Raw genomic sequence first — 25704 nt, 5'->3', positions numbered from 1 at the left:
TCTAGACCTTCATGACACAGCTCTTTCCTGGTCTCTTGCCATGTATCTGATTCCTTCCTACTTTTCAGTCTCCCTGGCTAGATCATTATCCATGTCCCAAGACATACCCACTGAGAATGGGTTTCATATCCAAGGCTCTTTTCCAGGATCACTTATATTTTCCCTATATATGATATAAATTCCTGATGATTCCAAGATCTATGTACCCAGTCCTAGTCTCTTTCTTGAGCTAGAGTCAGTCCTACACCATCAACTTGCCTTTTGAACATCTCAAACTGGATGTCCCATAGACATCTCGAATTCAATATGGCCAAAACAGAATTCGTGATCTTTCCTTCAAAACCTTCCCCTCTTCAAAGTTTCTTATTATTACTGAGTGCACCATCTTCCCAATCACCACCAGGCTTATTAATCTGGGTACCATCCTGGACTCCTGACTCTCACCCCACAAATCCAACCTTGGTTTACCAGGAACTACTGATGAAACATTTTCCCCCTCTTTCTTCTGATAAATCTGATGCAGGCCCTCATCATTTCAAACCTGGACTATGGCAACAGTCTTCACGTTGGTCTTCTTCCCTGAAAAGGCTCTCTTTGTTATAATCTATCCTTGACTTTACTGATTCCTACCCTTTTGTTATATTGACATCAAAGCTTCACCAAATCACTGTTATCTACTTGATATTTATACTGAATATATCTATATATGTGATTGCTATCTATTATAACATACAACCCTTTCCAGTCAAGATTGTTTTATTTTCCTATTTGTATGTCCAGAGCCTACCACACAGTAGGTATTTAATAACTAAATAAATAAACCTAATTAAATCAAGTCTCCTCTCTTACTTTTTGGTTTTACCTTTCCAAAGACCTCTCCCACATATATACACACTGGCACCACTATACTGTTCTTTAGACTGCTAGGAAATGAAGGGAAATGAAATAATTCAACATTATGAATTTCCTGGACACATTGTCGTCCTATGTTTTACATCACTGTGATTTCTCTTGTACCCATCCTCTCCAAAAGAGCCATCAATTATGACACTTTTTTTTTACAGAGGAAGAGAAAAAAAATCCACCCAAATTGATCAATACATCAAAAAAAGATATTAAATCCAATGCTCCCCACGTCCCCCCGACCCACCTCTGCAAATTTTTAAACATGTATTTCTAATATCACTCAACGCCTAAAGAGAGATGTTCTACCTTCTCTTCAATTACCTTTTCGATGTTAAATGTTAAACACACACACATGCACACATACACAGAGGCACTGACGCTAAGGGAGAAAGCATTAGCATAAATATTGGTTTGGCATAACTTATATTTTTCTTACACTTATGGAACTGAAGAGCTTGCAATCCTCTCCAGGCTCATGCATTTGTAAACATCAGCAGAAAACTAGTTCTGTCATCAGTAAACTCTTCAGGCCTGGCTCTGAAATTTGGCCACTGTCACCTATCACATCCCGAGCTTTCTGATTAGGAATAACTAACTAGTTCTGACTTTAAAAAAATCACTTAATAAAAGTCAAACAATCCAAGCGTAGAATGGGCTTAACCTTAGGCTGCCCTGTTGGCCAACACACCTGACAGATATCTGAATATCTTATTTCAACAACTGGAAAAGACAATTCACTCAGAAACAGCCCTGAAAAATCCATTAGTTCAACATATTTTCCCAGGCCTTTTCAACACACCCACATACACCCACACACAAAGTGTCATAACAAAGATGTGCCGATGGGCACCAAGTAGCAGTAACTTTCTGGAAGGCAATAACTAGTGAGGATCTCATTTTAAATTGTTATTAAAATCCTTCCTTGTGCCTACAATCTGATATCTTTGTGGCTCAGCTTAATTTCTTCTGGGTTGGAGGTCCCATGGCAAACCACATGGATATTGTTAATCAAGGCATCATATCACATATCCCATTTACTTGGCTGGGAGAGCACTCAGCAATGGAATCCACTTTCCACCTCAGCAGGGCAGAAGCTCAGCCTGCCAACATGCATGATAGAATACCTTCCCTGATAAATTACTTTAAGAGGGTAAAACAGGAAAAAAAAATGGTTTCATTTTGCTGATGTCCCAACTCATGGGTTAAAGTTTAATTTTTTGCCACCTGAGACAAATGAACTACAAAAGGTTCACTAGCCAATACTTGTCACAAATGAAGAAAGGGATGTTGTTTTCCCTCTCCTTAAGGGAGAATCCTAAAGTTTAGGAGAACAACAAAAAAGAAGAACTGTAAGGAAAGTAATTTCCATTCATCAAGCTAGCTCCGCATGAAACAGGCTCATCTGGAAAGAGGCAGGATAACAAAGAATCACAGAGTTAAAAGTCATTTTTAAAAGGTCATCTAACCAATTCTACACCTGTGCAGTAGAGTGCCAGCCCTGGAATCTGGAAGACCCAAGTTCAAATCTGACCTCAGACACTTCCTAGCTTCCTAGTGGGCAAGCCACTTAATGCTGCTTGCTTCAGTTTCCTTATCTGTAAAACAGAGAATGAAACGGCAAAGTGAAATAAGGATTCCAGAGAGAAACAAAGAATTAAAAAGGATCTGATGAGGCTAAGGTAGAGAGTTGTGTTGGAAGACTGGAAGATGGAAAAATAGGATACAGAGGAGAAAGAGAAAAAGGAGTAGTGAATACTTGAACTGAGGGGAGAAGGATAGAAGAAGCAGCTCACAATACCCCAAGAAGAAGGAGTTAAAGGGGTAAGACAGGAAGAGTGGGGGTTGGTGGTTCCCAGGAGAGAAGGGGGTACTGAGGCTGCCATTTGTCAACATGACACTACTAACAAGGAAGTTAGTGTGTTTTCTCCTAATTCATGTATCTAGGAGGTAACCAAGAGCTTCCCAAATCTGATGACCATCACTTACCTTTGATCCTTCATGGGGTAAGAACTTCTATTGCCAGAAGCTGAGACTAAGGAGCCCTGAGAAGACACTGGGTACTGGAAGGTTTCTAATTAAAGTGGAGGACTTCAAAAAAGAAAGCAGAATTTGTCAAGTGAATAGCTGATGAAAGAAAGTGATAAGTGATCAAGAATGCGATTTGGATTTCTGAATCATGGGGTCTACAAAATAGGAAAGCTATCTCAGGGCGAGGGATGAAATATGACTGACCAGGGTTGGTTAAAAAGAATGCATTTTGTCTGAAGTCTTGGAAATCAAAAAGGCTTCAGGCAAAGAGAAAAGGGAAAGACACGGATCCTACATACAGCCACTAGGCCAGATAGCTAAAGAGTTGTTACAGTGTGGAGAGAATAGTAGCGGACGTGACCACATGAAGCTATCCAAGAAAGGATTATAGATTTTGAGCCATAAGGAACCTTAGAGGCCATTAAGTTTAACCTCATTTTACAGATAAGGAAACTGAGGCAAACAGGTTTAAGTGCCTTACCCAGGGTCACAGTGTTAGTAAGGGCCAGAGGTGAAACTGGAACCTGGGTCTTCCTGATACCAAGTCAATTGATTTTTCTACTATACCACATTATCTCAGGCGCCCAATCCTATGCCTTAAGATAGCCTCAGTTATCTAACACAGATACATAAAATATGGGTAACAGACAAGCTGAATTAGAAATCTTAATGCAAGTAGGTACACTTGAATTCCAGGATATCACTGAGACCCAAGAGGAAGAGCTCTATGACTGAAATAAGTTTCAGGGCATACCTTCTTTGAAAGGAAGGAACAAGACTGGGTGAGGGATATGTGGATAGGGAGAAGTCAGCATCCCTTTTTTTTAAGATATGTTCATTTGAGAATCACAGGGAGAAACAGTTGTAGGAAACGCCTTATTTTGAAGGAACAACAGAGGGAGAAACAGAAAAATATACTACAGAACAACAGGACAGAAGGGAGAAATAGATGAGTTCAGAAAACCCATCAAGACTCACATGAAAACATGATATAGTAATGGCAGACTTCAATCCTCTGGTCATCTATAACGGACATTCAACTAAGAGCAGAGCAACTGTCCATTTCTGGGCTTGACAATGATAGTTACCTCCTTCCAAAAAGGTAAAGAAACTGATTAGGGGATTTGCTGTTTGTTGTGGAGTTGACTATGACCAAGGCAACACCAGCATAATTAACATGAATTATTTATCAGCAATATCATCTTTAATGGAAAGGGATCCAATGGAATAAGATGTTCTCCTATGAACAGGGTAAGTGATATGATATGACAGATATAAAAACTAAAGTGTCTGTCAACAGTACATGCCCCATGTCCCAAGGGACGCATAGTTACGGAGTATTGGTGGAGCAGGGTAGGAAACAGCCGTGGAATGACCCATCTGCTGTGCCCAGATGAGGACTGGAGCAGCTTCTCTGGAACTAAAGCCAGCACAGTACCCAATAGAGTGGAAAGAGGGAGGGAGAAGAGAGACTGTCCAAGAAACAGAGTTGGGAAAAGAAACAACTTTTATAAATAACCGCTGCATCTTCAAACCAATGGAGTCCTCACGTGTGCATATTTTTACACGAGCGTGAACTGCCCACAAATCTTTGCAGGCTACACTTGTAAACACTGATGATAAACGACAGGCTTTTAATTTTTAAAAATGAAAGACAGCACTCTGTGTGTATGTGTGTGCGTGCGCGCACGCGTGTGTGTGTGTGTGTGTGTGTGTATGTATCAATAACTGGGACTATTACCCTACTCCCCCAGGGTTTTGTCCTCAAGTTCCATCAACAGTATCACAATGATTTTATCAACATATGAAAATAACCCATAGTCATGAAAACAGGATACCTCTTTAAGAACCAGCACACATTTGCCAGGTCCGACAGACTGAGGTAGCTCTGCGATCCTTCCTTTGTTCAGGTAGGGGCCTGAGAAACACCGGTGGTTGATGAAAAGCTGAGGGCAGCAGTATTTCCCATTGACGGTACCTGAATGAAAAAATCAACATAGCATCTACTTGAGGATCACAATTTTTGTGTATCAGGAAACAACCAGAAATCTGGGCTGGAAAAGTCTCCTGAAAAAGTCATCAGACATCCTGATGGATATGGAATCCAGAGTGACAAAGGGGAAAAGTCTCCAAAAGGAATGTTTTCCTAGAATTTTAAAGAAGACAGGGCAAAAATCAAGCTGCATGGATTCTGGTCAAAATCTTGTGGAGCAACTTGAAAAATATCCAGGCATAGAATTGTAAGTTTTAGAGAAAATGTCTTCCTATACACGCAGTTATGATTCTTACAATGCAGAGAGAGATGAACTTGAAATCAGTAGGACCTAAGCTAAAACTCTGGCTCAGACTACTATTTATGTGATCCTGGTTACTTAACCTCTCTTAGCCTCAGTTTACTCATCTGAAAAATGGGGCTAATAATTGAATGTATCTCACAGTGTTATTCTGATGATCAATTAAGATAACACATGTAAAGCACTCTGCAAACCCTTAATGTACTGTGTAAGTATTAATTACCATTAATGGCATTATTACTAAAAGACAGGGACAAGTCAGTTAACCTGTCTGTGCTGTAAGCTGACATTTAAAGTAAAAACAAAGCATTCTAAATCTAAAAGCTATAAGTCCCTGGAAGAATGCCAATGGGTAAAATTGATTTTCTGGATAATTACAGAGGATGGTATTTTTGGATGTGTGTGTATGACAGCAAAATGATAGCTCGTTAGGGAAGTTTACTGCTTGTCTCCAGCAAGCTCTTATAATTTGCAGATAAAATTAAGTTATTAGCTTAAAGCCTGGCTGAAGAGATTCAAATCAACTCTAAATTCTAGAATAACAATGATGTTTCAGTTCAAATGATTTCCAGTTGGAATGGAAAGTGTTAATAGATTTCAGGAAGGCTTGTTTTCATGAAGTATTTAACAAAGGACAAAAAAGGTAGAGGGTATAAATGTTACTTTCCTGCATCTAGGAAAAGGGGAGTAAAAGAACAATTGTAGACTATAAAAAAGTAGCTGACATGGTTGTTTGAACAATTCTTTAGACTGAATTCCACACAACTGCTAAGATTATTAAGCCAGCTTTTGCATTTACATGAAAATTCTTCAGTAGGATTAACCCTGCCAAGACCCACATAGAAAAATAATTTTAGTAAGTCTACCCATAAAGTTATATTTTTTAATGCAAAGATAGTTCTAGATAAAGGCATCCTTTCAAGGTCTTGCAGCTTTTAAACTTAGGATCTTACATTTTAAGATTTCTAAGTTTCTGAACCTCAGAGAATTCAAAGTTGATCTTTTATTGAGATAGAAAATAGTGTTCCTTAACCAAATATTACCTAATACAAGACTACCATTACTATTTTTGTAGATTAACAAAGGGTAACATACAATAGATTTTCAGAAAATAAAGTAAGATTTCAAAAAATATCCTCATAGTAATTTTTGCCCAAAGAAAAAACACCTCCCTTACCCCCCCATACCCATGAAACCTACTGCCAATTTTCAAACACAGTCAAGTTAAAGGAGTAATAAAAATAAATCTATCCAATAATCAAAAAATCTATCATACTCTGGTAAAAATGTGTAAATAGACAAAAATTAATACAACTAATGACCAGAAGGTGATAGAAAAGGGGAAAGGCATCATTTAACCATAGAGGAAATAAGGGAAAAAACATCCAAGTAATTTCCAAAGAAAAAGAACCAGCTGTAAAGATGAGTGAGACATGAGGATCTATCTACAAGCTCCACCTGTTGCCCAGGGCATCACCAAGCAGCTAGGCCCAGACTGGTATAACTCACCTGTTGTGTCTGGCTGAGGGAATGAGCAAAGGTCATGAGGTATTTTCTCAACAGGCACTGTGGATGGCAATCTGTTAATGAAAAACAGAACACAACAAAACTAAACAAATCTTGCTTAGGGCCTCGTGCTTAATTAGGAGAGCCGTCCCTTCCTGTCACCTGCCTAGCCTGTTTTGAGGGAGTCTAGTGTCCTGGAAAGAAAACTGGCCTTGGAGTGAGAAGGGACTCAACTTCAAATCTTGCCATCCACCCTTAGCAGTGGCATCCCCATGAGGCATTCCCTTGACCTGAATCTCAGCTTCCTCCTCTGTGAAATGCGAATAATACCTGTAGAACCTACCTGAGGATCATATGAGGTAATGCATATTTTGTAAACCCTAAAGGGTCATATAATTGCCAACTATGATTATTAATCTTCTGCATGAGAGTAAGAGAGAAACCTTAAGAGGGAAACCTGTAGACACCCTATGATAACAAGAAGGGATGTTTGCCTCTTGGAGCAGGGTGAGTAATAATTTCTGAAAAGTTAAATTTAGAGAAGTTGTTCATCGTCACTGTTAATCCAAAAACCATCCTGCAGTAATAAGAGGGGCCTGTCATCCACATGCTCTCATTTGCTACTGTGGGAATTACCACAATAAATTGGAAATGCTGTGTTGCTTCTGATAAGACACTAATTATGTCAAGTCTATTTTACATTAAGTAAAACACTGACTGATTCAAGTCCAAATATAAGCCATAGACGTAGTCATTAACATCAATATTAGAAGAGCTGTAGTGGAGGGCACAATGGTCTAGTCATGTAGTGGATGGAATTTGCCTCAGAATCAGGAAGATGTGGGTTCAGCCAATCAGTAAACGTTTATTAAGTGCCTACTGAGCGCCAGGCTGAGAATATAAAAAAAAAAGGCAAAAGAGTGCTGGCCCTCAAGGCACTTACAATCTAAGGAGGGAGATAGCATGCAAACAAATATATACAAAGCCAATTATATATTGGAAGTAAAATAAAAGGAAAAGCATTTGAGTTAAGAGGGGTTGGGAAAGGCTTCTTATAAAAGGTGGAATTTTGGTTGAGATTTAAAGGAAGCCAGTAGGTGGAAGCTGCGAGGATTCTAGGCATTGGGGGACAACCAAACAGAATGCTCAAAGCTAAGAGAGGGAGTGAGTTGTTTGTACAATAGCCATGAGGCCAGAGTGATTGAATTGAAGAGTTGTTGTTGTGTTTGTCTTTCGCTGCCGAAGAAGACTATGCCATAAGAGAAATAATGACATGACTTGCACGTGTTTTGAGTGAGGGAGGGCTATGCAGGTGACCAGCCTCATAGGTTGGGGAAGGAGGTACCAGACGACTGGAAAGGTAAGTGGGGGCTGGGTTATGAAGAGCTTTGAGGACCAAGCACAGTATTTGGTATTTTTTCCTGGAGGCCAGAGTTACTGAGTTGGAGGTGGAGTGGGGTGCATGTGTGACACAGCTGATCTGCGCTTCGGAAAATCACTTTATGGCAGAATGAAAGATGTACTAGAGCAGGGAGAGTTGGAGGAAAGCAGACCCACCATCAGGCTATTATAATAACCCAGGACTCAGGCCTAGCCTCTCAAAGACACAGACAGGTTGTGTAACTTCTGAGATCTCAAGAAGCAACTCCAAGACTATAAACTGAAGAACAGTAGTTGCTGATCTGCAGTGATAGATGGAGCTTCCTAACTGGGAGTTTCCCATACCAATGAAGTCAAAGGTCAAGTAAAAAAAAAGCCACACTTGTAGAGCACTTGGAAGAACCTTGTGGGTTCGTCAAGTATCATTCCTTAAGAATCAATTCCCTACAGGGAATATGAAGAGTTAGGGGATATGTTATGGTGGTGGTGTTTTTTGAGTAAAGTTATTCATGCTCTTAAGTAAAATAAGTGGCAGGATATAATTACACAAAAGTGAGTATTTTCAAAGTATCTCACTGGGTAATTTTTTTTTTTACTATCTTTGCAGGAACACTGAGTCCTAAATGTGGGAAAACTATTTAACATCACATCATTTTCCTCCAAAGTAGAATGGTGAGATGGAAAAACTAATCTCTTTTACTGGGCTTAGTAAAAAAATAACTAATCAATAATACTGTAAAACCTATTATGAAACATGTTATGAAACTTCTTTAAAACTGGGACATAAAGACACAGATTAGGCATATGATCACGTTTCACATGCTTCAATTGCAATTGTTCAATGGCTTATTGGAAACTCCTACGGATAATTTTGCTAGTACAGGAATACTCCCTCTGCCCTTGGATCCCCAAAATCTCAATAACTATCCAGAAAAAAGGGCCATTAAAGCCCAGGCTTCTACCCCATTCCAGTTATGTTCTTTTAACAATTACCTCCAACAAAAATAGTTGAAGGAAATAAAACATGTAATAGCAACAGAATACTTAGCCTATACAGGGTGTCCCAAAAATCTTGCTGCAGTTTTATGCTTTAGTAACTTAGAATGGAAGCAAACAAATATTCCCACCATTAGACTGTAAGCATTTTGAGGGCAGCGGCTATCTTTCACCTATTTTGTATGCCCAGAACTTCTCACAGTGCCTGGTACAAAGTCGGCACTTAATAAATACTGACTGGTTGGAATATTCTTTAAGGCACACACATAACTTGCCTCCCCTGCCCCACCCCTTGGGACCATAATTGTCATTTCATCAGTGTGGGAGACCTGGCTGATGGTGAAGGTCCCTCTACGGATAAATACCAGTCACGTACCCATAACTTAGAGTTATGTCTTAGAGTTAGCAGGGGCACCACTAAGAGGTATGTGACTTGCCCACAGTTACACAGGTAGAATGTTTCAGAGGCAATCCAATCTTAACTCAGAGGCCAGTCCTTTGTCTGCCATGTTACAGGGCTTGTCATGCTGCCCTATTAATGATCAAAAGAATTCTGATACCAGAGGCCAAATTTACTCTATTTGAACTAATTGTTGCAAATCATCTCTGCTATGCTTTTTCTTTCAGAATTACTACGTAGCACAGAACTAATGTTTTAAAAATACATGACATTTTACTTGGAAAAATAAATGAAACACTGGAACTTCAGAGCCTGATCTGAAACGTGACCTGGGGAGTGAACAAATTTTGGCCTCTCTCAAGAAGCCCATAATGCAAAGCATGTCATTTCCATTGTTTTGACCTTTTCCTTCAGATCTCAAAAAATACTTTGTTCCAGCTCTCTAATGCAAAACTCTTTAATGCATTTATGACATATTACTTTGTACCACAGCTGATCTCACAGGCCTCTGGTGAACTGTAATATCCATGAGGACAGGATCCAGGTCTTCCTTTGTACTTATCTCTGCACCTACATTATTATACACACATGAGGCATTTCATATTCATATAACTGAGTTCTGAGAAAAGAAAACCTTAAATTATTAGAGGAACATGGCAGGACTTGCTTTCAACTGTCTGTTTCAAGAAATTCAATTCAACAGGTCTTCAACAACTATTATGTGCAAAGCATCATGCTAGGCACAGGGGATACGTACGGAAATCATAGTCCTTGTGCTCAGAGTTTGAAACCATTATCACATTATTTTCAAAAAATTATTCAGCATTACTTATTCAGTATTCATTTAGCAAGTAAAAGATAAGAGTATGGAGGCTCCACCAGACATCCAGCTTTGTTCAATATAATCTGTATATACTTTGATGGCTGATTTTAAAAGTTATCAGAGTGCAAGCTTTTTGAACAAAACAAAGAAAGAAAAGACTGGGAAGCTTGATTATGTGAAGTACAGAAAGCAAGGACAATACTGTAACAACACTGAGACTGGGAGATAGATGTTGGTTTTTCTGTCATGGTCAAGTAACTGTGACCTATGCTCAAAATGAAGGCTTATATCTCTTCTATAATGGAAACTGAAAAAGGCTTACAGGACACTCCCTTGCGCTCCAGGTTATCAGAGAAAATGAAGGGATCCTACAAATAAGGATGAAAAGGAGCTTCAAGTCTGGAAACAAAGAAAAAACCCTCAAAAGGCAAAAGGAAATTCTGAACTCTTTCAGGAGGTAAGAGGGAGAAAGAAAGAGAAGAAAGAAAATCAAGTATATGGAACTACATAAAAGACGGGTTTCTGAAAGGGCAGGGGGCTAGATACTCTAAGAGGGAAGTGGTTGCTGATCTTTCAAAGAATGATGATGTGTAAGAGGCCCAAGTCCCTATCACCCAACGGAGGAAGAGAACTCTCTTGATCTGCTGCATCAAGAAGGAACTCCACTGTCTTCTCAGAGCATGGATTCGGGAAGGGACCAGGAACATTCCAAGCAGACTTACTCACAACTACCCACTTTGAATGAATTATGATAATGCCAGACCCTAGAAAAATTCTAAAGATTCTGAAGCCTGAGGCAAGAAAGCAAAGGAATAGGGATAGAATTCCACATACACCCCCCCCCCCCCCCCCCATCCTCCCAGCTCACTGCTGGCAAAAACATTATGAGAATAGTGGATTTGGAAAATGGTACCTAATAAATAGATTAGGATTTCTGGACCATGGCTAAAAATAGGAATTACAACATCTTTGACAGGGATAAAGGGTAATCTAACAAGGCCTCTTTTTGTTTTTTTAAGAAAATGTATTTACCTAGAGTTTTATAAGTCTCATTTAAGGAATAGGGATAGGAATTGGATTTGTGATTTCATTGACGTAGGGAACAACTCCCAGGTGAGAAAAGTTCTTCTACCATTGAATGCTGGCACATTCTCTACAATTTATAGTTTTATAGAATTATCTAGGACACGGAGAGTTTAGAGAACTGGCCCGGAATCATACAGCCAAAAACTGGCAAGATTTGACTTTCTCATCTCCTTGGCTCTGAGGCTGGCTCTCAACATCTCTCTTATAAAAAAGGCTTTAAGCCCCAAAACGAACTGAATGAATGAGCATTGCCATCTGTTCCGCCAGTGCTCCCTAACATCGAACAACTCTCACTATCTGCCCTGCTGTTATGTCCTCCAGACTCCAGGTCACTGGCATCTGACCTGTCAACGTAACCCTAATGACTTCAGATTTGTCACTTGCCCCACTGCTGCAATTTAAATAATAATAGCTACCACGTATATAGCACTTATTATGAGCCAGGCACTGTGAAAACAGGATCTCATTGAAGCTTCACAATGACTGTAAAAGGTAAGTGCTATTATCACCCCTATTTTGCAGATGTTTCAGGAAACTCAAACAGAAGTTAAATGACTTGACCAGGGTTATACAGCTATTACATGTCTGAGGCTGGATTTGAACTTGGGTCTTCCTATCTACTGTACCACCTGGCTGTCCTCCTCCACAACTGTACCTCCTAGAAGTATGTATTATTTCCCATAATTTCAATGTGAGCCCCTGCATACTGTCAAACCTCCCAAAACTTCAGAGAGTCTGCCCAAAGGCTAAGGGCCTTCCTCACTTGCTCTTGACATCATGGGCACCCCTGAAGCATTCTGACTGTCCACCTGTCATCCTGTGTTCTTACTACACGACCAGCTCATTTTCTCTTTCTAACATGTACCTCTTCAAAGCTCCTCGCTGGCTCTGTATTGGGTACAGCCTGCGTGTATTTATCACAGGACTCCTGACTACCTTATATGTGATACTCATTTCAGTTCTTCTAAGGCAGGGAGATTCCATGTGTTGCTGTCACAGAGCAACAGCGGTAAAAGGTTGGTATTTAAAATATAGTCCTTTGTCCGGGGAAGGATCAGTTAAAGAAGTCCACAGTTTCCCCAAAGCAAAGCAGTCTGTTCTTCATGTTCAATTCTGGGGCTCGACTGACAGCATGTTTATCAGAATTACAGATATCACAAAGCTAGGAAGGCTAGCTAACACACTGGCTAACAGAGTCAGGATCCACAAAAGATCATAGTAGGTGAATAAGACGAAATATAATAGGGTAAAATGGAAATCTTAACACTTGGGTCCAAAAGAAAACCTACTTCACACACACAAGAGGAGTGCAGCATGGCCAGACTATTCAACATAATAAGAACTGAGAGGCTCAAAGGTGTGATACAGAAGGTATCTAACGAGGTCCCTAACTACTCTGGGATCCTGTAATTCCATATGCATAGGGCCTGTTTTATTTCTGGTTTAAAATATTCTAGATCCTGAAGAGCCTAGCAGAATGTCTTTCACTAGAAGGTTAATTAGCAGGAACTGAATGAATGAAGGAAAAGATGTGGTACTAGACTGGTCATTGTACTAGCTCTCCAAGCTCTCGCTTCAACTGCTCCTTACAACATCCTTCATTGGAAGAAATATCAATAGTGTGGTTTAGTGGGGGGACTTACTGTTTTTCTGGTTGTACGACCGCAATCTTTCTCTTCTTTTGTACTAGAAGGCAAGGAAAAGATAAAAAAAAAAAAAAAAGAACTCTGTTATTCTGACATTCAGGCAACTGTGTCTTAAAGTGTCTATTATAAAAATAAAATGCCCTTAAGGTAGCATTTTTAAGAGAAATGATTGCAATCATATATTAATTTTTTCTCACGTAAAATTGGTTATTAACTCATCAGAAACAAGTTCTCTGTAGGACAGAATATATTTAATGTTATCACTGCATGGTGTGCTATATTTTAAATGTTCTTTTAAGAAAAGGCAGTGGAAAAACTCATAGATATTGTACGATGCAGAAACACACGGTTGCAAGCATGATTACCCAGCATGATTTTTTTTCTATAAAAACTGTAGAGTTTGAATACAATTGCTACAAAACGATAATCTCAATTAGGTATGATTTTTAACTAAAACATATTTTACTCTTCAAAAGGGAAAAGCTGATGCACTGTAAATTTGGCTGTCAAATATTAACACAAACAGATGGATTTTTTTCCTCATTTGAGGATATTTTTCTGCAAACAACCCATTTCATTTAGATTTATTACTGTCTATTCTCCACCTTAATAAAATTAGACCATCACTTCCTGGCACTTATTAATTTTGGCATAAACTAACTACATCTCCCCCTAAATAAGTAGGAACTAAATCCAACACATCAAAAGCTGTGAAAAATCAGAGAAAAGTGTAATATGCTTCGGATTATTAATTTTAAGCTTTTTTTGTGGTCTGGACCTCTGTTGTCAGTGATATAGGGAGTTCCTGGTGTGTCAAATCCCTCTCTCGATACAGCCACATGCCTTCTTTGCAACTGGAAACTCCAGTTTTAGAGAGGTTAAGTGATTTATATGGGGTCACAAAGGCAATATGTTCGAGGCTAGAGTTGAATTCATTTCTTCCTGACCCTGGAGTGCCAGCTTTCTATCCAGTATACCATATTGCGAAAGGCAACATGATTCAAGGGAAAGAAGACCAGTTCAGGAATTAAAAGGCCTGGATTCCAATTCTGCCCGTGATACTTATCACTAAGAAAACTAGTCCTCAGCTTCTTCCACTTTAAAAGGGGTGTTGACCTAGATAACTTCTGGGGTCCCTTCCATATCAGCATCTATGATCCTATTATCCTAAATGTTAACTTATCTGGAAGAAATGAAATTAGTATAGTAGTAACAAAGCAGGATCTGGAGATAACTAAGATAATCAGTAAAACTTCATTCATTTTGAAACTGTGTTCAGTATCTACCACCATAAATTACCCTGAACTTTGTGAAACGTTGGATTCAGTGCAACACGAGACACAGAAGGTTGCAATGATGTGGATACTATCACATTCACCTTTCTATTACATAGTTTCTTTACTCAGAAAAACTCATCAAAGGTCTTTTACTCTCACAGAGGAGAATCAGTTAAACACGCCAAATTTAGTGAGAAATTAAACTGTGGATCAAGTCAGTGACAGAGCTGGCACTGGTGAAACCTGAGACTGTCTATGAAGGCGAAGCTGTAGAACTGATGTGAGACATCTGCAACACTTGGGCAAAAACACCAGCTGTTGGGGATGAACACATTCTTCTCATCTTCAAGCCCCAGCAAAGTGGTGGGGCTGCAAGGGAGTGGAGGCCAGGGGGAATCTCAGACGGGAATGGGAGAAAATTCAAAGGCCACCACGTACTTCCTTAGTCTCCATGTTTACCTACCCCTGTACCATTCACTACAATCACTCTGTTCCAAGTCCTCGTTATCTCTCACCTACAGTAGTAACAGAAAATGCCTCCTAGCTGATCTTCTGTAGCCGGATTTCCCCTTTTCACTCTGTGGCTCACATAATCTTGCTCTTGCACCGCTGTGATCCCAGAACACCTCTAACTACCCCAGTGCTGCTTCCCAATGCCCAGGGAAGGAAGGGCCTCTATATCCAGGCACCAAGTAATCTGACCAGCCCTAGCTCACACTATTCCCTTTCTATACTCTATACTGCAGCTACACAGACCTCTCTGTAACCCTTAGTCTCATTCCTCTTATCTGCAAATCCATACTGGTTCCCATTTGCCTCCCCGACCCACACTTGAGATCACTGATCCCCAGACTAAAATTCCTACTTTCTCTCAAGACCCAACTCAGCTGCCACATTCTCAATGAAGCCCTCACCAGGCTCTCTCCTCCCCAAGGGATCTTCTCTGCAGTTAAACTTCCCATACTCCCTTGACCAGATATCTCATTTTCAGTAACCACATTTCTCTTTAAATCATACCTATTTTACCCCCATCAGATGGTACCTTACTTAAATCTCAGTGAGCCAAGAGTAATAGATCTTTCTTTAGATGCGTAGTGTACATAGTAGCTAGTGAACAAATGTTCATTGAATTCAGTCTATTTCTATCTGTAAGGACCTCTTAAAATGAAGATTCCTTGACAGCTTTCAGTTACAAAGTTCCATATCTAAGAATCATCCCTGGGAAAGACAGAGAAATATGGCACACTTGGAGATAAGAAGACAATTCTTTAAAAAAAGGCAGTATTCAGTCTCTGAGTGCCGCAATATTTGGGAAGGTTTTGATAATAATGGATAGGTAAAGTGTTCTGAACTCCTGATATAGAAAGCCTGACAGAAAAGGTATTGACTACCATGTAACATTTATCATCCAGCTTGTAACTGTGCCTTAAAGACCACCTGAGATTTCCACTCAAGGAGCAATCCTGTCTCCTCATTAGGATGTGAGTATTTGACTCCAGGCACTTTCTACTTTTTAGTTTTTATCACACAGAGAGTAGGGCCAGAGGAGGGAAGTAATTTTGTTAAGGTTGTACAAACTTGTTAGTAGTATTTGAGGAAACCAAATGGTTTAGTGGGCAATAACATTAAACTTGGATCTGAGTTCAAATCCTATCTTAGACAATTACTAGCTGTGTGACTGTGGGGAAGTCACTTCATCTTTCTCAGCCTTTGGTTTTGCCCCTATCAAATAGGAGTGACAGCATGTATTTCATGGGGTTATCATGAGGATTAAATTAGGTATGTAAAACACTTTGCAAACCTTACAGTACTATATAAATGCTACCAATTACAAGTAGTAGAATTGGACCTGGAATACATTTGTGGCTAGAAAAAGGTTGAAGTGAGGACCTTTGAAAAGGAGAGTCAATGCTGGGCCTCTCAAACAACATCTTTTTTATTTCCTTCCTAGTCATGAACTTTTATCCTATTCATAGATCTAAATAGGTAATTTTTTTCATGTTTCTCTAATACATTTATAATATAACCTTTATAACTAGGTCAAATATGCATTTGGAGCCTATCTTAGCATAACGTGAGATAATGCTCTAAATCCAATTTATTCCCTATTGCCCTTTCCGAAATGCTGACTACTATTCCTATCTCTACCACTCCCAAACTCTCCCTCCTCATCGCCAGCTTTCCACTTGGTATTAGAAGCTCAGTACATGGGGAAAAAAGGAACACACACACACACACACACACACACACACACACACACACACACACACACACACACACATACTGACGATGGTGACAATAATAGTTGGGCCACTTTACACCAAGATTGTACACATGTTCTTGTATACACATTCTACCTATAATGCAACGATCTTTTAGCTCATGAAAGATTTTTGAAGTGAATGCATGTGGCAGAAACTTGTGTATATTGAATATATTTGAAAATGTAGGAAACACAGTAAATAAATGAAAGCTATTTTGGCCGCCCATACACACTGCTACTACAACTGTGGAGAAGGAAGGGAGAGGGAGGGAAGATGGGACATTTAAGTGCCTACTATATATTTACTATATAATAAATGTTTTTAAAATCATTAAGTGTCTACTATATACCTATTATATACTACTATATACCCAGGGCAGCTAGGTGGCACAGTTGATAGAGAACCAGGCCTGGAGTCAGGAGACTCCAATTTCAGAGTTCAAATCCAGCCTCAGACACTTACTAGCTATGTGATCCTGGGCAAGTCACTTAAGCGTGTTTGCCTTAGCTTCCTCATCTGTAAAATGAGCTGGAGAAGGAAATGACAAACTACTCCAGTATCCTTGCCAAGAAAATCCCATGTGGGGTCATGAAGGGTCAGGCACAACTAAGATGACTGAACAAATGTACCAGGTTCCTGTTTGTGTTAAATGCTCACAAATATGATCTTATTTGATCCTTACAACAGTTCTGGGAAACAGGGGCAGTTATTATCCTCATTTTATAGTTAAGGAAAGTGAGAGAGATAGAGGTTAAGTAACTTCACTCAGCTAAGAATTGTCTGAGGCTGGATTTGAACTCCAGGTCTACTGCTCTATCCACTGCAATTCCCAGATGCCTCTTTGCACATCTGAAATGGCCAAGTGTCATCAGAGTGAGCCCTTCTCACACTTTTCAGAAAGTTCCTAACTAAACTGTGTAGACTATGAAGGTATGCGGCAGAAGAGAAAGTCTATTGAACTGGGAGTCAGAGGAGACCTGGTCACTAGGTCCGACTGTCACTTACTAGCTATTAGATTTTAGCAAGCTATTCAACCTCTCTGGACCATCATTTCTTCACTGAGTCAAAGGAGAAACTGGACCACAGCTCCAATGCCCCCTTTCCAATGAAGGATGAATTGGAATGAATGGAATGATATAATTCCATGACCTCTGAAAGGCATGGAAAGCATACTGGGAATGACAAAAAAGTTTATATTTTATTTAGATTTTTTTTAAAGCAATTCAAACATGCCAGTTCAGCATGAATCCTTAGCCAAAATCAAGCACCTATGAAATGATGAAAATAAGTTTTTAAGAATTTCAGATGTGTAGCAAGTCTCTGTAATATTTCCTGTAGCATTCTTTACCTTAAGAATTAAACATGATGCTCTGCAACGTATGTGCTCTTATGGAACACACAGGAACAAAAAGCAAGATTTAAATGTCTTAATTTTGACACAGCTGAAAATATTGAAACAAACCAGCCTCACTGTGTCCAAAAATGACAAATCTTATTGATGATTCGGTGTTAAGCACTTCAATGTTAACCAACTGTTTACATTAACTCAATAAATCATTGGAACCAATTATGAATCTTTTAGAGAAAATCTTGTGAGAAAAATTATCCCTTTTCCAACATCAATAATGTGAAAATATGAAGTAATGACACAGATTTCACTTAGAACTTCTCAAATCTACAGTTTGAAGACAGGAACTAGGTAGGGACAGCAAATAGAGTGAGAACTCCTGGTGTCTTAGTAATTTTTTTACTATTTGTAAAAGCACTTAACACAGTGCCTGGCACATAGTGGGGGCTAATAAATGTTCATTCTCTTCCCTCCCCCCCCACACCCCGTCATTTCCAATCTGTGAAATGGCCGATAATGACTTCTTGATTTTGTGGAGATGTATGAAAAATGGAATTCTTTAGTTCTCTGGGAAATCAACTGATGATAATTGCTTCAGAATTGGGATAAGGTTACATCATGTAACTAGGCATACTGACTGTACTTACAAACTGCTTTATGTGGTGGAGTTAAGGGATAAGCATTTGCTTCACACCAGCCAACTGGGAAGATGTCCATAGACTCTACATCAACGATGTACTCTGGAACAGGAGGCTGCAAGCCTGCAGTGGAGAGAGGCAGTGTCATTAATTACACAAGTCTAAACATTCCTCACCAGCAAGAAAAATGAAGTTATACAAAAATAACACCTGAAGAACGGAGTGACCCGAAGAGTAGGCAATACAAATCCTTCACAACATCAAAAAAAAAAGTTCCTAGGTTTAGTTTGGCAGATAATTTCTGTTTTCATTGGGAATGATTCCACTGATCAAGTTTCCCATCCATGCACCGTGAAACACTGACATACAATCTTATCATTTATACTACACAAAGAGTTCAATTGTAATGTTGTTGTCCTGATAACCAGTTGCTCTAAATTTCTTCTAGACAAAGCCATAGGGAAATAATGTATTTGCCTGGCATGCTGCATGGATACCACTTTAAATGGATCCTCATGTTTTTAAAAATATTTCTGGCATGTATCTATACTGAATAATGTCATAATTCTAATGGGGTAGGTAAAGAAATTATGAGGCCATAATCTCTTCCTTTTGGGAAATCCTATGGAAAATCACTAAGATCGTTAACAACTTTCAGTCTCAGTTTATATAGTTACAGCTGCTATTTCATTTATTATTTGTGGCACATCTGGAGCATCCTTTCATTTTCATATTGTCAGAATATGCCATAGGAAACATCATCACTGAATAGCAGAATCTCAGAGTTAAAAAGGCTATCAGAAATCATAAGATTATGGGTTAGAGTCTAACTAATCAGGATGCATATATCCCAAATAAATCATAAGTAATCACTATTTGAAGATTTCCAGTGATGGTGAATTCACCACCTTCTACTATGGTCTATTCCACCTTTTAATGGTTCAGGAGCTTTTCCTCACATTGAGGAACAATGCCTTCTTTAATTTCCACCAAATGTGACTATTTCTTCCTTGTGAGACCCCTTATCCAGTCCTTCAAAGAACTAAAAGACAACTCTTGCGTACACCCATCTCCCCTCCTCACCCCACAATCTTCTTTTCTCCAGACTAAAGACTTTCCTCCAATAATCTGGTGCTCCTGTGGTATTAGAACTAACTATATAAAGAAACTCTCCGTTGCAGATTCTGCTCTGTAGGAAGCTTGCTTTCAAAATGCACATGAAAGACTTGTAAGGTAGGGCAGTTAGTTTAGGTATTTTAAAGCAACACTTGGAGAAATGACCAACCAACAACATATCATATGACCTCTCTAACTCACTCCTGGAAACTAACTGAAAACTATTTACATTAGTTACGAAATGAGATTGGTGGGGTTTAATGGCATGGCCCAAAAAAGAGGGAAAGAATGAAAGAATTATATCCCCTTGTCTCTTCAATGCAAACAAGGGACATAATTCCAGACTCTCAGTAATCTTTCCAGTTAATCTAGGAAAGATACCGTAATAAAAAAAATCTTGACAAATCCTACTCAATAAAACCTATTCAATTCTCTCCCTGAGGCCATCAAATAGAAGCTGCAGGTATGTGCACAGAGCAGCCACAGAGTATTAACTGTGGGAAACTGGGTTATTATACCTAGATGACTATCTACTATTAGTCTTTTCTGTTTCGACCCAAAACGTTAAGATTTAAAGCTGAAATTACATAATAAAAATTAATAAAGCCAATCCTAACACAGAAAAGATAATATCTCAAGGAGATTGCTAACTTATCACGTTGACAGAAGTCTCTTAATAAAGTCTTGATTTGTGGTCTGCAGTTTCACTGATCTACAAAAACAGATTTGTATAGCAATGACTTAACTCCTCATCCTGTTTTACAATGGTAATTCTGCTTAGTTATGAAAGTTCAGTAATTAAGGAAAAATCTATTACAAGCAGATTACTGGTAAAACAAGTTGAGTATTTAGCAATTTTTTTATGAATCAATAATTATGTTCCAGAATGCCCATACAGAATTCTTGGAAGCAATCCCAGTGAGCCTTGGACCACAGATAAGAGTTCTATAAATAGCTAGGCAACTGAGTCACTAACTCGAACCACTTAATCATTTTGTGTTTCAGTTTCTCCAATGAAATGAAAATGACATAGTGAAAGTCCATTATAATATGCTTACAATTACACTGACTCTACTATATTATGAATTAAATGACACCCCTCCCCCAAACCAGGTAACTCTGTGAAGAAAATGTCTAACATAACAGTAATAACTTGATAACCTATTTTAAGAAGTTATGTTCTTATTCCCAAATATTTATATGGATGTTTCCATCCATTTGTTTCCTACCTTTGATGCATTATAAAATAGATGGCTTGAGGATTGAATACATCAATCAATTAATAAGCATTTATTAAAGTACACCAGAACTAAATCAGTCTTTGCTCTGTAGGAACAGGGACATGCAGAACACTTTAATAGACAAATAAATATAGGACTTATGCAAAATAAATGCATAGTGACTGGAGATGGGAGGAAAGGAATATAACAACCTCCTCTAGAAGGAGGTAGCACTAGATCTGATCCATGCAGGGAGCCAGGGGTTCCCATAGGCGGACGTAAGAAGAGAAAGAACTCCATGAGGGCTGGGACCTATTCGAAGGCACAAAGGTGGGAGATGGGGTATGCCAGTTAAGCTGGAGTGCACTCACATGAGAGGGAGTAATGTATAATCAGTCTGGAAATATAGGCTCGAGACAGATTGTGAAAGGCTTTAAATACATCACTTAGCAGAATGTGTGCTCTTAACCTAGAGTTAAATAAAGTTACTGACACAGATAAAATCACTTTGAAATATGAGTCAGGTCCTCATATGCACGTATATACATTACCATTATTATTAGTTACCTTGAACTTCCAATTTGTTCTCAAAGGCACAAAATCATTATAATTATCATTCAACCCTGACTTTCTTTGCTCAAGTCTGCCATAATCTGATGGGCGTGTAAGTTTAAGCAAAAGAACAGGTTTTCTAGAGCATATATTTCAACAAAGGGTACTGATTAAAAACCATTCTAGTCCAATATCAATCTCAGCTGGCAAAAAGCAATATCAAATAATGAATCAAAAAATGCCAGCCAGTGAAGCAACTGCCCAAATACCAGCTCTAAATTAATGAAACCCAGATGGAGAAGTGACTCGTGCGCCTCTGAAAAGCTCATGATTCCCAAAGGTGGTCAATAAGGCAAGCTCTTCAATGTCTTTTCCCCTTACAGAAACTGTATGTCTTATTATCCTCAGGAAGACACTGCTAAAGGGATTTGAAAGGATAACACAAACACTGTTTGCTTTGCCACTGCTCAACGTACTCATTAACCATGGAGATTTAGTTGTTTGACTGATCTATACATCCAAATTTGCACTTTGCTACAAGTTAGATGTACTATGATCAAAGGACTTTACATTAGAGGCAACCTTTCTGGGCAACCAAAAATGCGTTTACATCCTACTCTCCATTTAAATTTCTTTTCTAACCTTATCACTAAATCAACCATGTAGAGCTTTATTATCTATATTTATTTATCTGTCACACTGAATCTTCACACAAAAAATGATTTCATTATGGTCACTCTTTATATGTAAGGCCACCTTCCTTTAGCCCTAAACAGGCCCTTTAAGCTACATCCTCATGAGTCACTCAATAAATAATAATTGAGGAAAAGATCCGTTTCTTTTATGCAAATGCTCACATAAAGGTCAGATTAATGAAGGCCAAATTACCTTCAGGAAGTGAAGTAAACCACTTCCTGAAATGGTAGGTCACTTCCCTTTTAATGGGATAAAAATAATAAAAGATCTAAGAATATTTTCTGATGTACGAGCTATATAAATGATCCTGCTAACTGCTCTGGTGCATTTTTAGACCTTAAAATCGTTATATTCTTTGACATGGGGGTGGGGTGGGGATGGGGAGGGGGGGCAGAGTTCTGTTCTCAGATCAGCTGATATTTTCAGCTTCCAAAAAAGCTCTGATTGCCCTTCCAACTGTAATCAATGCATCATAGTATCATTCAAATGCTGACACACAAACAACTCAGGATGAGAATAGATTTCAGAGTCTAGTTCAATTCAGGAAGTAATTCAAGTAATACTAGGGCCAAAAAAAAAAAAAAAAAAGACAGCTTCTGTATCCTATTCAGGCATCTGTTATGCTGCAACTATGTGCCAGGCCCTTTGCTAGGTCTTGGGGATACAAAGGTGCAAATCAAAGAGGGCTGCCTGCCCTCTTCAACTTCAAGGGGAAAACAGACAAGGGTTATTACATCCATCACACTTAGAGCTGAAAGAAACCTTAGATACCATATAGTCCAATCCCCTCCTCCGTATAGATGAGAGAAGAGGTCAGACAGGTGAAGAAGCTTGCCCATGACTGCACAGCAAGTTAGTGATAGCACTGGGACAAGATGCTGGGGCTCCTGACTCCTTGGTTCAATGCTTTTTAAATTATTCCACAACCTTCTCCTCTTTGCAACTCAATTCAACATTAATCTGGGATGAATAAAAGCTGTTAATTTGAGCATCAGCTTCCAGCTTTATTCTTCACTTTCTTGGAAACCAAAGAGAGCTCCAAATTTGGGTATGTTCAGCAAAAGCAGATGCAGAGGAATGAGAAAACAAAACGATGAAGCGTTGGTTTGATCCTCTGAAGAACTGCAAAATGGAATCATTTCATCCTCTTGCCTTGCTCTAGCACTCCCCAACAGTTCTAAGTACAAGCATAGATTGTGTTGTTTCTTGCTCTAAAGAACATGCTTTCCTCAGACTTCTACATAACATATTGGAAACTACAGGGTCAACTGAAGGATGCGTAAAGGAGAATCACCAAAAAAAAAAAAAATACTTTAGGTAGAGAAATGATAAAACAGAACCACACTAACTCTTGTAGCAAAGGTGACGGCCGAGTCTGAAAGGGGTGGAAATGAAAAAAGGGAGAAATGAGAAAGGTAATTACTACGGATAAAAATGGGCATAATACTTGTCATACAAAGGTATATAATGAGTTATACTGAAAGCATTAACTTCATCAACTGGTTGCCTGCCCAAACAGGTTGGTTTGACAGGCATGTGATGTCTTGTATCATTAGTTTATTAAAAGAAAAAAACCTTCATTTTTGTTTTAGGTAACTCTAGAAAATATGGTGGAACTGCCTGACTTACATTCCAAGATCCTGTGCACTCTACTCACCAAACATGTTCACTTTTTTGATGGTGAAAGTAAGGGAGTAAGCATATAACACTGGCGTTTGGCTGCACAGATTCTAGATTCTCTGAATGTCATCAATGCATGGATTCTGCCTTGCAGTCATATATATGCTCATTCCCTTAAAATTGTTGCAAAACACTCAGTTTCTATATCTTAACATATGGTAAAAAATGACAATTTGACATGAAACCAATTCTAGGAGTGAACATCTTACTTCTCTAACCCCAGAAGGCTAGTCAGGCTCAGATAACGACAAGTGTAACACCACATCTGACCAGCTCACAGTACAGTGCTGGGGATACTCACCCTTCATCCTAACAACTGCTAGTTCAGATCAATTCCAGGGCTTCCTTAGAGGCACAGAAGCCATTCTAAAGCAGCATCGAGCCACTCAGATTCTAATGAGAATGACTGTCTCTCCCTACAGTACATCTAATCATCCCATCTTAAGATCCGAAAGACTTACCTCGGTTGACCATAGGCCAGTTGGCACCAAATTGGACCTTCAGATCCACCCTAAGCCAAAAGAGAACTCCAGAGGCTCTGATGAAATCAATTTTTCCTTTAGAGTTTGAGAAGTAAAGTGTAACTTGTCCAACTGATCAGCAAAATGCTACCTCACTGCTAAAATGTACCAATGTTCTTTATGGACCATATGCCAGTCCACCACATGGTTCAAATGAAGCAGATTCTCTGTAACCCTGGGTCACCACTTCCTTAATGGCACCACTAAATTCAATGATTGCTTGAACTGCCTGACATAAAACATAAAGGCTAGGCAGGTAGCTCAATATAAACACAAATAATCTCAGAACTGCGCAGTAGCTAATGAACCATTTTCTATACTCTCACAAAACCTATTCTTGTCACATGGTAAATTTAAATTCAGTTGGCAAGCATGTCTTCCTTCTTTTTAATGGGTCTAATCCGGTTCAATCATTTTAATATCCTGGCACCATTACTGATTTAAGGTAGAATGAGTTACCATTGGTTTTTCCTTCCATTTCTGTTTTTTCTTATAAACTAAGGGAACTACTGAAAAAATACTTCAGAATACACTTCATGTGTACTTCAATTTTATGCAGCTATTTGTACAAATAAAAACATAATAGAAATGAAATAAGTCTGTTGAAGTTTAGAATTAAAATTAAAGTTAATGTACTCCTAAAGGAATTTTCTTAATACCCACTGACCTGCCTTTCAAAATCCTACTTTTTATCTTATTTGGTCCAGGTTCTCCCCCGCCACTTTATTAATGTCTACAAATCTGAAGAAAGCAGAAGGATGAAGCAAGAATTATGTTAATAATCATAAAAATTGCTCATATTCTTTAGTGCTTTAAGGCCTGATGAAGAGTTTGCTTTTTCTATTTATGTACAAAGTTGAAGGCACCTAAAAGAATTTATCATCAGCTCAGCTGCTAAAAAAGAAGTTAATAATGAGATTTAGAGAAAGAGGTAGTGTAGGGTAGTGGATATAGAGCTGGCTGTGGGTTCAAGGCCTGCCACTGATATATATGGTTCAGGTAACCCTGAACAAGTCTTAAGTTCTCTGTGCTCTAGGCAACTCTCTAGGATCCAATGTTGCAAAAAAAAATGCCACTGCGTTGTTATACGGACTTTCCCTACCAGCATTTCCCCATCCCCTACAGCACTGAAATCACAGGCCCCAGTGATGCCTTTATACTTTACAAAATGCTTTCCTCAGCTGTAAGGCAAGTGGGTGCAAGCACAGTCATCCCCATTTGAGAACTCGCTAAAAGAAACATAATCGGTGTTGTCTTCATTAACTTTAGAAAAACATAAACTGCATCACTAATTCATAATCTAAGGTACTTTCTACTCTATTATCTC

The 25704-nt window shown here is 38.9% G+C and overlaps 1 protein-coding gene across 4 annotated transcripts in view; it reads right to left on the bottom strand.

The window, feature by feature from the left end:
• The window catches only part of SFMBT2 (Scm like with four mbt domains 2), a 295043-nt gene that overhangs the window by 44885 nt on the left and 224454 nt on the right, over positions 1–25704 (bottom strand). For all 4 annotated transcript variants that reach the window (XM_072653415.1, XM_072653416.1, XM_072653418.1 and 1 more), the window contains 4 exons: positions 18602–18715; positions 13063–13105; positions 6738–6808; positions 4773–4912 (listed from right to left, as the gene is read on the bottom strand). In XM_072653415.1, the coding sequence (XP_072509516.1) occupies positions 4773–4912; positions 6738–6808; positions 13063–13105; positions 18602–18715 (368 nt within the window). The remainder of the gene's footprint in view (positions 1–4772; positions 4913–6737; positions 6809–13062; positions 13106–18601; positions 18716–25704) is intronic.

The sequence above is a fragment of the Notamacropus eugenii genome, chromosome 3 (genome assembly GCF_028372415.1).
Source record: "Notamacropus eugenii isolate mMacEug1 chromosome 3, mMacEug1.pri_v2, whole genome shotgun sequence".
In the NCBI taxonomy this organism is placed as follows: Eukaryota; Metazoa; Chordata; class Mammalia; order Diprotodontia; family Macropodidae; genus Notamacropus; species Notamacropus eugenii.
This window is presented reverse-complemented; position numbering and strand designations above follow the sequence as displayed.